Here is a 12,288-nt window from a genome sequence, read left to right as displayed (position 1 = left end):
ATCAGTTCTACTGCTCTAGATACCTTGTTATGCCATTCTCCTTGCTTTGGGGGGCGTTCATTCTCTTGTAAATATATTTCATTTGTCCAGGACCTTTTCCTCACATGTTCCTTATACATATTACTTCAATTTTGTACGCTTTTTTTTTTTGAGGAAGATTAGCCCTGAGCTAACATCTGCTGCCAAGCCTCCTCTTTTTGCTGAGGAAGACTGGCCCTGAGCTAACATCGGTGCCCATTTTCCTCTATTTTATATGTGGGATGCCTACCACAGCATGGCTTGCCAAGCAGTGCCATGTCCACACCCAGGATCCCACCTGGCAAACCCCAGGCCACCAAAGCGGAAGGTGCGCACTTAACCACTGTGCCACCGGGCCGGCCCCAGTAGTTACTATAGTCAAGCCATTCTGTGAGGAGGATTGTGTTTGTCCTTGCTTCACATTGCTACTAGGCGCTTCCAAATTGTTGTGTTGCCATCGCTCTGCAGTCTTTTCTCTTAACTTTTATTCTATCAATTTATATCATCCTCGGTCTATTCATGATATTATTAACTAACCTCCAATACTCTCCCACTATCCTCAAGGACCTTAACATAAATCTCAAATATCCTGCAAGTCTTTGCATTTCTTTTCAGAATTAGAAACAGACATTTATCAAATGAATCATTTTTATCTTGATTAAAAACTATGACATAACCATTATGTCCCCCTCCCTCCTTTTATTTATTTACTTATTTATTTTTAAGATTTTATTTTTTCCTTTTGTTGTATAGTTGTATATTCTTCGTTGTGGGTCCTTCTAGTTGTGGCATGTGGGACGCTGCCTCAGCGTGGTTTGATGAGCAGTGCCATGTCTGTGCCCAGGACTCGAACCAACGAAACACTGGGCCGCCTGCAGCAGAGCGCACGAACCCAACCACTCGGCCACGGGGCCAGCCCCACCTCCTTTTACTTTTTATTTTTATTTTTTTAAAGATTTTATTTTTCCTTTTTCTCCCCAAAACCCTCTGGTACCTAGTTGTATATTTTTAGTTGTGGGTCCTTCTAGTTGTGGCATGTGGGACGCCGCGTCAACATGGCCTGATGAGTGGTGCCATATTGGCGCCTGGGATCCGAACTGGTGAAACCCTGGGCCGCTGCAGCGGAGCGCACGAACTTAACCACTCGGCCATGGGGCAGGTCCCCCTCCTTGTAAAATAAAATTATAATAAAGGATTCTGAGAAGTTGAGGATCTTTCCAGATTTGTCACACAGCTGGTAAGTGCCTAGATAGTAACCCAAGTACTTCTGATCACAAAATTCACATTTATACTCTTATTTGGCTTCCAACTAAACCTTTTTTATCACTCAGAAGGTTATTAGATTTATTTGAATTATGTTAGGATAAACAATTTTAAAAACATTTAACTGTTGTGAAAAGTAAGTTTTAAAGAAAAAAGGATAAGTGCTTTTTTTGGATATATAGTGTTTGTAAAGTGAAACTAAGTTATCTTTCATAAACTATTTTTTATTGTATCCTAATGCAGTATAGTTAAGTAATTTAAAATTACAGCTAAGTTGTAGTTTGCTTTTCATTTCTGAAGTTCAGTGATGGCCTGGATAATATTTGTCCTGTCTCCTTTCTCATCCTTATTCATGGCTTGTATTGCTTTCATAGGGCTGCCATAACAAATCACCAGAAACTGGATGGCTTAAAAAAAATAGAGATTTCTTCTCTCACAGTTCTAAAGTCTAGCAGACTGAAATCAAGGTGTTGGCAGGGCCATGCTCCCTCTGATAGCTCTAGGAAAGAATCCTTCCATGCCTCTTCTAACATCTGGGCAGTCCTTAGGGCTCCTTGGTCTATGTGGGAGCATCTTGACTTTGCATCATTTTGATCTCTGCCTCTGTCTTGACATGGCATTCTCCCCTGTGTCTGTGTGTCTTCACATGGCCCTTTTATAAGGACACTGGTCGTTGGATTTTGTGCCACCTTAATCCAGTATGATCTCATCCTAACTAATTGTATCTACAAAGACCAAATATTTCCAAATAAGGCTCATTCACAGATACCAGGGGTTAGGACTTTAATATGTCCTTTTGGGGAACATGTATTAACCAATTGAATATTTCTCATATTGCCAAATATATATTAAAAATACAAGTTAGCTCATAAAATATGGGTAGCAGGAGATAAATTATGTTTCCATTTTTGTTTGGAGAAGTAATTAAACTTAATTGAGCAGAGTGTAAAAAGGATCATGAATTCTATATTTTAGTTTTGGCAAAGCATCTGATAGTCTCATTATATTCAAGTGAACACAGTGATGAAATATGGGCTGTATGACATGACTTAGATTGGGTGTTGATAATGTGTGTCTGTGTTCCAGCATGAAAGATGATTTCTTACGTCTTATGCAGTTTTTGGAAGCTTTGTCTTAGTCTCAGCTGTTATCAAGTGACTTCCTGGAGTTTTTTGTCTTGTCTTTTAATATACACAGCAATTTAGGAGAGAAATCAAAGAAAACAGATATGGTACTGGAGATTGTCAAAGTATGAAGAGCAATACCAACCCAGTGGGCAAAGGAATCTGATGCAGTGGCTCCCAGATTTTTAGCTTTTGTGGACGAGTACAAAAAATATATAGAAAAAACGGGGAAAGGGGCAGGATTTAGGGACTGATGTCGAATTTCAGTTTGTAATTTTCCTAAAGAAGGACATTCAAAAACAACACAAACAAAAATCCTCTGTTCTCTACTTTTATTATTTCATAAAAGAAAGGACATTTTGACACACAAAAAAGGGGAGAAATAATCTCAGAATAAAGGACACGTTTTTAAATTGAATAAATTTAGCTTTTAAAAAAATTCCTATATTGTCCTTGTTTTTTAATTTAGGTACAGACTAGAAAATTTTGTAATGGAATGGCAGTGACTTCTGGAAACTGCTGATCTAGGGTATTTCTAAATGCATTTTTGAAAATCACTGACCACGCTGCTTGGAGAGCCAAGTAGAGTGGGAATGGGAGCAATGGAACTGGGTAACTGAGAGAAGACCAAGGAAAAGGCAGAGCAGATTCTATCCTCCTCAGGACGTTAAAGGGCAGGAAGGATAATTGACTCTTCTCAGAGAGGGAAAATAGTGTTTTGGATTTTAGTGGTGGAACACCTTTATTTTGTTTATGTTTTTGTTTTGTTGAGGAAGATCAGCCCTGAGCTAACCACCACCAATCCTCCTCTTTTTGCTGAGGAAGACCAGCCCTGAGCTAACATCCATGCCCATCTTCCTCTACTTTTTTATAGGTGGGATGCCTACCACAGCATGGCTTTTTGCCAAGCGGTGCCATGTCCGCACCCGGGATCCAAACCTGTGACCCCCCAGCCGCCGAGAAGCAGAACGTGTGAACTTAACTGCTGTGCCATCAGGCCAGCCCCAAGTGGAACGCCTTTAAAAGTTAAGAGGAGGAGCCGACCCGGTGGCGCAGCGGTTAAATTCACACGTTCTGCTTCGGCAGCCCAGGTTCGCCATTTCGGATACCGGGTGTGGACATGGCACCGCTTGTCAAGCCATGCTGTGGCAGATGTCCTACATGTAAAGTAGGGGAAGATGGGCACGGATGTTAGCTCAGGGCTAATCTTCCTCAAAAATAAAAAAAGTTAAGAGGAGCCAAAACATGGCTTTGCTTGTGTGTGGCTTTGCATAGAATTAAGCTGGAGGTCATAGAAGTAGATCTGTTACACTTGCATGCTAAAATGGTTATCATTGTGAATGAATGCCATAGGATGAGTGTCATAGGGTTGTAAGTTCCAAAGGATGCTGATGGGATGGGGAAGAAGAGAAGCATACTGAATGATCCAGGTGCTGAAGGCATTAAGGAAATTGTAAATATATCCAGATGTTAGGAGAAGATGATAAATACTGAGGTGAGAGTCAGTGTACACTGTGGTTTGGAGCATGGACTCTGGAGCCAAATCCAGTCTGGGGTCGAATCCAGGTTCTACTGCCTGCTGTGTGACCCTGCGAAAATTACTTGACTGTTATGTGCCTCAGTTTCCTTATCTTTAAATGAGAATAAAAATATTATCTACTTCATAGAGTCGTTTAGAGGATTAAATGAATTAATATATAAAGTGCTTCAAATAATACTTACCATGTAATATGAAAGCTATAATTCTATGTACTATATGTGTTGTTTATTATTATTATTATTAGAAGATAGACTTGAAAAGGGAAGATGATTGAAAAATCATGATAAAACATGCTACTTCTTTACCCTGTGTGTCTCAGAAATGAAGTAAAGACTCGAAGAGAATTACCACCAGGAGAACGTCAGGCTTCATAAACAGAGCAGGTAAAAGGATTGCTTTTAGAAAAGCTAGAAGTTATGGACAACTTGTTCGTATCAGAACAGTGGCTCTGTAGAGTGGCAGGTAGTGGAGATAGGGTTTCTTGGATGTAGGTTAGTGCTGAGCTAACAAGAATTGGACAGGAGGAGTAGCAGAGTGGCACGGTGCCCCATTCTAGAATAATAATCGTGGAAAATAGGGAAAGAAGAAGCTAAAGGCTGGGAGGTAGCCAAATGGGATATACTAGCTAGACTTTTAAGGGAGGAATGCTGAATAGGTTGTATGAATTGTTATAGGGTTTGTAAAAGTAACTAGCTGCTTGCCATATCCTTATACTTACATATAATTTAAAAGAAAGCATTTATAGGGGCTGGCCCCGTGGCCAAGTGGTTGAGTTCGTGTGCTCCGCCGCAGGCGGCCCAGTGTTTCGTTGGTTCGAATCCTGGACGCGGACATGGTACTGCTCATCAAACCACGCTGAGGCAGCATCCCACATGCCACAACTAGAAGGACCCACAACGAAGAATATACAACTATGTATCGGGGAACTTTGGGGAGAAAAAGGAAAAAATAAAATCTTTAAAAAAAAAAAGAAAGCATTTATAAAGCTTATAAAAATATAGAAAGTTTAGGAAGTAAAATTCACAATGTTATTCATTTGCTCAACAATGCTATGCCTACTATGTGCCAACCACCGTTCTATGTGCTAGTGAACAAAACAGAAAAATTCTTGTCCTGGTGGATCTTATATTTTTATATATTTACCTATCTAAGTATGCCAGTTTGTTTTGGTTGGAAAGCTGTGCTACCATGGGTGTTTCTGGGGAAATTTCCTTCCCTTCTTCCTTGTTTGGGAAAACTTCCTTCCTTCCTCCCTTCCTCCCTCTTTCTATCCTTCCCTTTCTTTTTTCCTTTCTTCCATAAGTATTTATCAAATACCTGCTGTGCCAGGCATTGGAGATAAAAAGATCAAGTTAGACGTGGTTCTTGCCCTAACATTAACAGTGGAGAAGATAGAAATTAAACAAGGAATTAGAAATAGTGTGATAAAGGCACAGTGTTCTAGGAGCACATATTGTAACTAATATGTTTGAGATCATAGGGGTTTTTTCCCCTCAAAAGAGAGATGTCTAGACTGAGACTTGAAGAGTAAGTAGGAGTTGGCCAAGTGTAGAGGTGGGAGAGGGGGAGCAACCATATTTCTGGCTGAGAGAACAGTGTATTTAAGGAATAGAAAGTGATTTAGCTTGGCTGGAACTTAAGACTTTGGGGGATTGGGTTTGAAGAGAAATAAGCAGGACCTGTTTTTTGACAACTTTGTAAACTGTGTTGGGATAGATTCCAAACTCTTTAAATGTAAGGGGAACCTATACAAAAATTTTGAAAGAAAATTTATATGATCAGTTTTATGTACTATTAAAAAGATTATTGGTTGTAGTGTGAGGAGTGAATTGCAAGATTGAAGATTGGAGTTTGTTGAAGCAATGCAAATAGATTGTGGCAGTGGGACTAGGGTCCAAATAAGGAACTTCTCAATGGCCTGGAAAAGAGAAGACAGATTGAAGAGAAATTTAGGAAGAGCTCAAGTCTAAGAATGTAACCTTTGTTTCTGGTTTGTGCTTTTGAGTGCGTAGTGTCATCATTAGCTGAGGTGGGGACACAGGAGGAGAAGCAGGTTTCGTAGGGTGAGGCATTCATTTTTGGACTTGTTGAATCTGAATTGTGTTTGGAATGTCCCAAAGAAAATGCCTAGAAGGCAAGAAGATAGACATGTCTGCAGAGAGCTTTGGACTAGGAGGAAAGATTTGGGAGGAATAAACATGTAGATGGAAGTGGAAGGGGTGGGAGACACTTGGGGAAAGTGTGGAGTTTGGGAGGAGGACCTAGCGAGGATCTGAGGAGTCTGCAAAGCCAGCCAGAGAGAGTCTTAGATAGAATGAGAGTCAGGAGTTCAGTGTGACTTAACCAAGGCAAAGGACTGTTTCGAGAAGAAAAGGAAGTGATAAACTGTAGTTTCTCAGAGGCAAAACTAGTTAAGGACTAAAAAGTGTCCATTGGCGTTAGTACTAAGGAAGTGGCTAATGACCTTGCTGAGAGCAAATTGAGTTAAGAGGTGAGCCTGTGGTGAGGACGTGGTTACAGTGGAGGGATGAGGACAGCTCATTCTTTTAAGTCTGGCTATAGGTATGCAGCTAGAGATCTGTAGTTGGACTGGAGCTTAAGTGGAGAGTTTCCTTTTAAAGAGAAGAGGCTTGAACATATTTGATATTTAACTCCAATAGGAAAGAATGAATAGAAATTGAAAGATTGAAAAAAGATCAATCTTGATGCAGTTACCACTAAGTAGGTAAAGAAAATAAATTTGATTACACTCTGAGTTGAACAAACTTAGGGAGCATGGCTTTTGCCTAACAAAAAGTTAGAAGCTTAATTTACAAATGAGAATACCAGTTTTATAACTGTCATGGGGATCAGAAGCTATCATGTGTTTTGTCTATATGTTCTTTTTTCCTTAGGGAAACCATACACATGAGAAGCATAATTAGAATCTGAAGCCCACTTTGTGAGCACGGTATCAGCAAGGCGAGATAGTTGGATGTTTTTAATGGCAAATGAAGTTAGCCTGTTAATACATCCAGTGGCTCTTTCGCTGACTGATTAGTGGTGCCCTGGTTAGGGCCTGCTCTCTTGGACAGCGTTCATGTTTGCTGCCAGTTTTTACTTCTCTGACTTCTTTTTCTCCATGAATGCCCTTTCTATGGCCTATTCTTTCTGTATTAATCCTACCCGTTGGATCTCAGACAAGTCTTTCTGCCTTCTTCTGGAGACATTCTTTCTCTTTGAGTAACTTCTACGGCCATTTGACTTATTCTGTTGTTAGGTGTTGATTTTGTTAATGCAACTTTGATTTCTGGCAATGCTTTATAGTATCACCTAGAGTATTACTTATATAAATCAGTCATAAAAAGTGTATAAATATTTGAGGATTCAGTTATTTTTATGGCTTTATAACATTTCATGTGTACTTGGCATGCGATCAAGAAAAGAACAGCAAGCAGTCAATTTTTAAATAATATTTTTATTGTAAAAATAGATAATTTGAAAAGTCCAAAATTTTTTAGAACCCATATGGCCTTGTAGTCTTTTCTTAATGTATCATAAGTATTTTCTTATGTCATTAACTGTTTTCTTCTGTAAGATTTTCAGTTCTTATATAGATTCCTAGCTTTTAATTTGTCTTTATTTGTATATTGGATACCAGGAATTTGTTTCTGTCTTCAATATTTAAAAATAACAGTTTGAGAAATATCCTCACAATCAAATTTTTGTGTGCAACCCAGATTATTGCCTTAGGATACATTCCTAAAAAAGGAATTGACTTCGTCAGAAGGGGAGTGGTGAATGTTTATGTTCTTGTTAGCAGTGTGTGAGCATGCCCGTTTTACTTCACTGTCTTCCTTCAGTAGGAATATATTATTCTTAGATATTTGTTAATTTAATAGGAGAAAAATTTTCATATTTTAATTTGTATATTTAAATATTAAGAATATGATTGAATTGCTGCTTTTCACTCTTTTTTTCTTTTCAGTAGTACTTTCAGGGTGGGAGTGGAGAAAGGAGAGGTGTGGATAAGTGTTAACCTTTTTTTCTCAAGGAGGAATGAGAATGTTAAGCTGTTCCAAGGACATTTGTCAGTTATCTAAAAACAAAAGAAACCTTTTAATCTTTTTAGAGGATTCATTTATTATTTATTCCTTAGCATGACTATATGAAAGAAGAAGAAGGTTTTCCTGAAGATGAGGCGACTGAATCGGAAAAAAACCTTGAATTTGGTGAAAGAGTTGGATGCCTTTCCGAAGGTTCCTGACAGCTATGTAGAGACTTCAGCCAGTGGGGGTACAGGTGAGTTCAAATTAAAACTCCTTCACTAAGTACAACTTCTGAGTGCTATAGTCAGCAACGTACAGAAATGTAGCCATGAGGAAGAACTCATCAATGAATTGTGCAGTAACTTTGTAACTGGTCTGTCCTCATGTCACACTGTTTCCTCTAATTGTATTCTTATATATATTCTCTTTGGCATCTAACCCAGTGCAGTCTGTGCATTTAGCAGTGTTTATTACAACATTACTGTGCAAATTAATCCAATTTTAATGCTTTGGTGCTCTTGAGTTTTGTATAATTATATTAACAAGATTATATATAAATAGAATTAAACTTGGAAGAAGTTATTTAATGATGTTGAAACTGCCTCAGTCTTATTTTAATTAAGAATAAATCAATTTAGGGCCTGGCCTGGTGGCATATCGGTTAAGTTCACACGTTCCACTTCAGCGGCCCAGGGTTCACTGGTTCAGATCCCGGGTCCACACAGGGCACAGCTTGTCAAGCCGTGCTGTGGTAGGCATCCCACGTATAAAGTAGAGGAAGATGGGCATGATGTTAGCTCAGGGCCAGCCTTCCTCAGCAAAAAGAGGAGGATTGGAAGAAGTTACCTCAGGGCTAATCTTCCTCAAAAAAAAAAAGAATATATCAATTTAGACATTATAATAAAAATTCTTAGGTTTCACATTATTGAAGAGAGGCAGCATGGGGTAATAGTTTAGAGGTGAGACTTTGGAAGCACACCGTCTGGATTTAAATCCCAGCTCTGCCCCTTCCTCACTATTTGACCTTGAGAAGTACTCGCTTCATCTGTGCTTTAATTTCTTTTTCCATGAAATGAGAATGCTATCAGTATTTGCCTAGTAGGATTGCTGTAGCAATTAAATAAGTTAATATTTGTGAGATGCTTAGAACAGTACCTGGTACAGATAGAAGTATTTGTTAAAAAAAAAAAAAGTGAAATATATAGGAAAAATAGGCAACTATAACAATATTTACTATTTCTTTTCCCATGAGGAGCTAATAAAATATTTGTCACGTAAGATTGACATTTCACTTGGTAGAGTATGTAATAGGTTGCTTATTATTTATAATCATTTGTGATTAAGTTTTATTAATGAAAATAGTGCAAGTTCTTGTTGCACAATCCATTTTAAGTGTGTTTTGTCATAGTATATAATAGTTCTTTCCTTTTTGTCACATCTTTTACTTGCTTTCATAAAATGAAGTGATATATTTAGGTGATTCCAAAGGAGATGAGCATTTTATTAGGGGTTTGGAGATGTTATTTGAGTTTCTTGCACATAGATTGTTGTGCTTTTCAGGATCTAAGAAATTAGGCTAGTCTTGTTTTTTTCAAATTGGGTTACAGGCATGGATACATTTTTAATTATGAGGATACTACTTTCAAATTTGTATTGTAAAACTTGTGCTTACTTTCATCATTTATCGTATCTGTGACACTACTATATATGAGAAAGTAGAAGTTTTGTGTTTTGTAAAATTTTGGGAAATTTGTTTAGTGAGAGATGCTCTTAATATTGAAGAAATAAACTGCTTTCTCGATAGTACAGACGTTTGTGCCCATTAAATCTTCATTTTCAAGATGTTTTAGAAAAAAATCTATGATGAACATTTTAAGAAAAATCTTTTGAGTATTCATTCACATGGCAATCATATTAGGGCATTCTTTGCTAATTTTAATCTCATTGAAAATAGTTTCTTGTTTACTTTTTAAAAATTGTTTTAATTCTGTTTTTGTTGTATTTCTCAGTTTCTCTAATAGCATTTACCACTATGGCTTTATTAACCATAATGGAATTTTCAGTATATCAAGATACATGGATGAAGTATGAATATGAAGTAGACAAGGATTTTTCTAGGTAACTATCTTTTTCTCTTTGAAATACATTTAGATTCAAATTATTTAAAAGATAATATATCTTTAACAAAAAAGTCTAACCTTTTATACTTGGTTTATTTTAGTTTTGAAGAGATAGTCCAGAAAAATTCTCATTAATTGCATTTATTAAGTGAAACATATTAGAATCATTTGAATACTGGGTAAATTCTAAAAGAGAGGTTTTCTGATTTAATATGCACTTGTTTACAAAGGTTGGGAGAGCATAGTATATTTTCCTTAGATGTTGAAATGATGGAAGTTATTTAATGTTTTGAAACTGTTTACAGTTTAGATTTTGAAATATCTTGCTGATCTGTATGAGCTGGAAAATAAATTGTTTAAAGATACATTTTATACATTTATAACTTGACTTTTATGAATTGTATCTAAACTAAATTTTAATGTAAATAACATCAGTTTTAAACCTTTGAAAATATAGTGCCATAATTAAGAGACATAATATACTTTATTTTATTTGTATTATTTGGATTTTTTAATTGATGAAAGATAACAGGTTTGTGATGTTAAGATTGGCACTAGATAAGGGGGAGACATTCACTTCTGAATTCCAGTTACAGCTTTGCCATCTACTAGCTGTGCAACTTTGGGGAAGCTGCTAAATCTATCTCTGCAGATGCTTCGGTTTCCTTTTCTATAAAATGGACATAATAATTACAGTACCTTCTTCATAAGGTTAATGAGAATTAAGTCAGTCAACATTTGTAAATTGTTGTGTAATCTTGGGCAGGTCACACAACTGACTTCTTTTGGGCCTCAGTTTCTCCAGCTATAACATGAATATTATTCTTGATACCATTAGTTTTCAAAGAATTTATTGTTTCTTGTTTGGTTTGTTTTTAGCACAGTGAAGTACTTTTTATGTTTTCCAAATGAAGTCTTCTGTAGTTCACCTCATAAGTGTAGTGGGGATGCCCAGAAGCTTGTCTGCTTGGCCTCCTCCTCTGCTTCCTCCAGTGTCTCCTGAGCCCAAACCCCAGGGTTATTTGGAGCACAGTTTGAACTCTAGACAACTTCGGGACCCTATGAAGCTCTAATAATTTGTATTCTGAAACCAGATGAAAATTGTGAGAGTAAAAAGATTTTGGTAGGAAGCACACGACAGGACTGATATTAATTGTACTCATTCTGTTATTCATGGTGCTTAATTAATTCTGATATTTGAAAATTAATTTGATTTGGACTAATCATTTGAAAATAAAGTATTGATTTAGGCTTTTAGAAAGGCTGTGGAAAACTATAAGTATCAGAGGATGTTTTTGGCACTTTGGTTGCATTTCTCCTGAGTCACACAGACCTGGTCTCCAATATGCCACTTCAGTGGTTCTGTGATCCTAAGCCAGGCGTTTCCACACCCCTGAGCACCACTGGCTTGTCTATAGAACTGCGAAGCTGTCCACTTTATGGGTCTGTGGTAAAGAATAAAGAAGATAGTGTTTGTACAGCACCAGGCATAATGCCTGATGTTTATTTGATAAACAGAGTAGAAAGACTTGTAATTCCTGACTCTTGATTTTGAAAGTTTTACATTCTTAAAGGAATATTCTATATAAAGTTTATGTAAATAGGGTAAGACGTTTTTCTGAGTTGCTTGGAGTTGTTAATTTAGAGTTGACATTATTAAATTGAAAGATGCTGTGTTAAGAACCTGTGAAATCAGAAAGGGTTTTGGAATAATTGCAAAATAGAACTTTTACTTTTAAAGTGCCTTTGTTTTGGCCATAAGAAATGCTATTCAAATTCTAGTTGACATATTTTATTCTGTTTAAAATCAATTTTACATAGATCAGTTGATTTATATTCCTCATGTTGTGTTGATTAATTAGCAGGTACTGTTTCATTTTTGTCTTTTAGCAAATTGAGAATCAATATAGATATTACTGTTGCCATGAAGTGTCAATGTAAGTACACCTTTAACCTGATGAATCCATATATAGTTTATGTTTAAACAATTGCTAGTAAAACCAGTGGATATGTTTTATTTTTCCTTTATGATAGCTTAAGATGCTATTGTAGTGTTATTTAATAATGTATGTTGTTTTTCTCCCCAGCTTATATTCTTTAAATTTCTTTTCCATAAAGAGAAGAGATTTAACTTTCACACTAGTACAGTTAAAATAAAAGAAAGCTGGAGGAAGTTGTTGTGAATCAGAGTTCTA

The 12,288-nt window shown here is 36.8% G+C and overlaps 1 protein-coding gene across 2 annotated transcripts in view; it reads left to right on the top strand.

Annotated features, from left to right (window-relative positions):
- Positions 1–12,288, top strand: part of ERGIC2 (ERGIC and golgi 2) — a 40,719-nt gene that overhangs the window by 1,961 nt on the left and 26,470 nt on the right. Inside the window, exons 1-4 of one of the 2 annotated variants that reach the window (XM_023643307.2) lie at positions 4,270–4,328; positions 8,084–8,226; positions 9,983–10,091; positions 11,984–12,030. In XM_023643307.2, the coding sequence (XP_023499075.1) occupies positions 8,121–8,226; positions 9,983–10,091; positions 11,984–12,030 (262 nt within the window). In that variant the 5' untranslated portion in view covers positions 4,270–4,328; positions 8,084–8,120. Of the gene's footprint in view, positions 1–4,269; positions 4,329–8,083; positions 8,227–9,982; positions 10,092–11,983; positions 12,031–12,288 lie in introns of those variants that run through there. The other variant, XM_001502934.6, reaches the window with a different exon arrangement.

This window comes from Equus caballus, chromosome 6, assembly GCF_041296265.1.
Source record: "Equus caballus isolate H_3958 breed thoroughbred chromosome 6, TB-T2T, whole genome shotgun sequence".
Lineage (NCBI taxonomy): Eukaryota > Metazoa > Chordata > Mammalia > Perissodactyla > Equidae > Equus > Equus caballus.
This window is presented reverse-complemented; position numbering and strand designations above follow the sequence as displayed.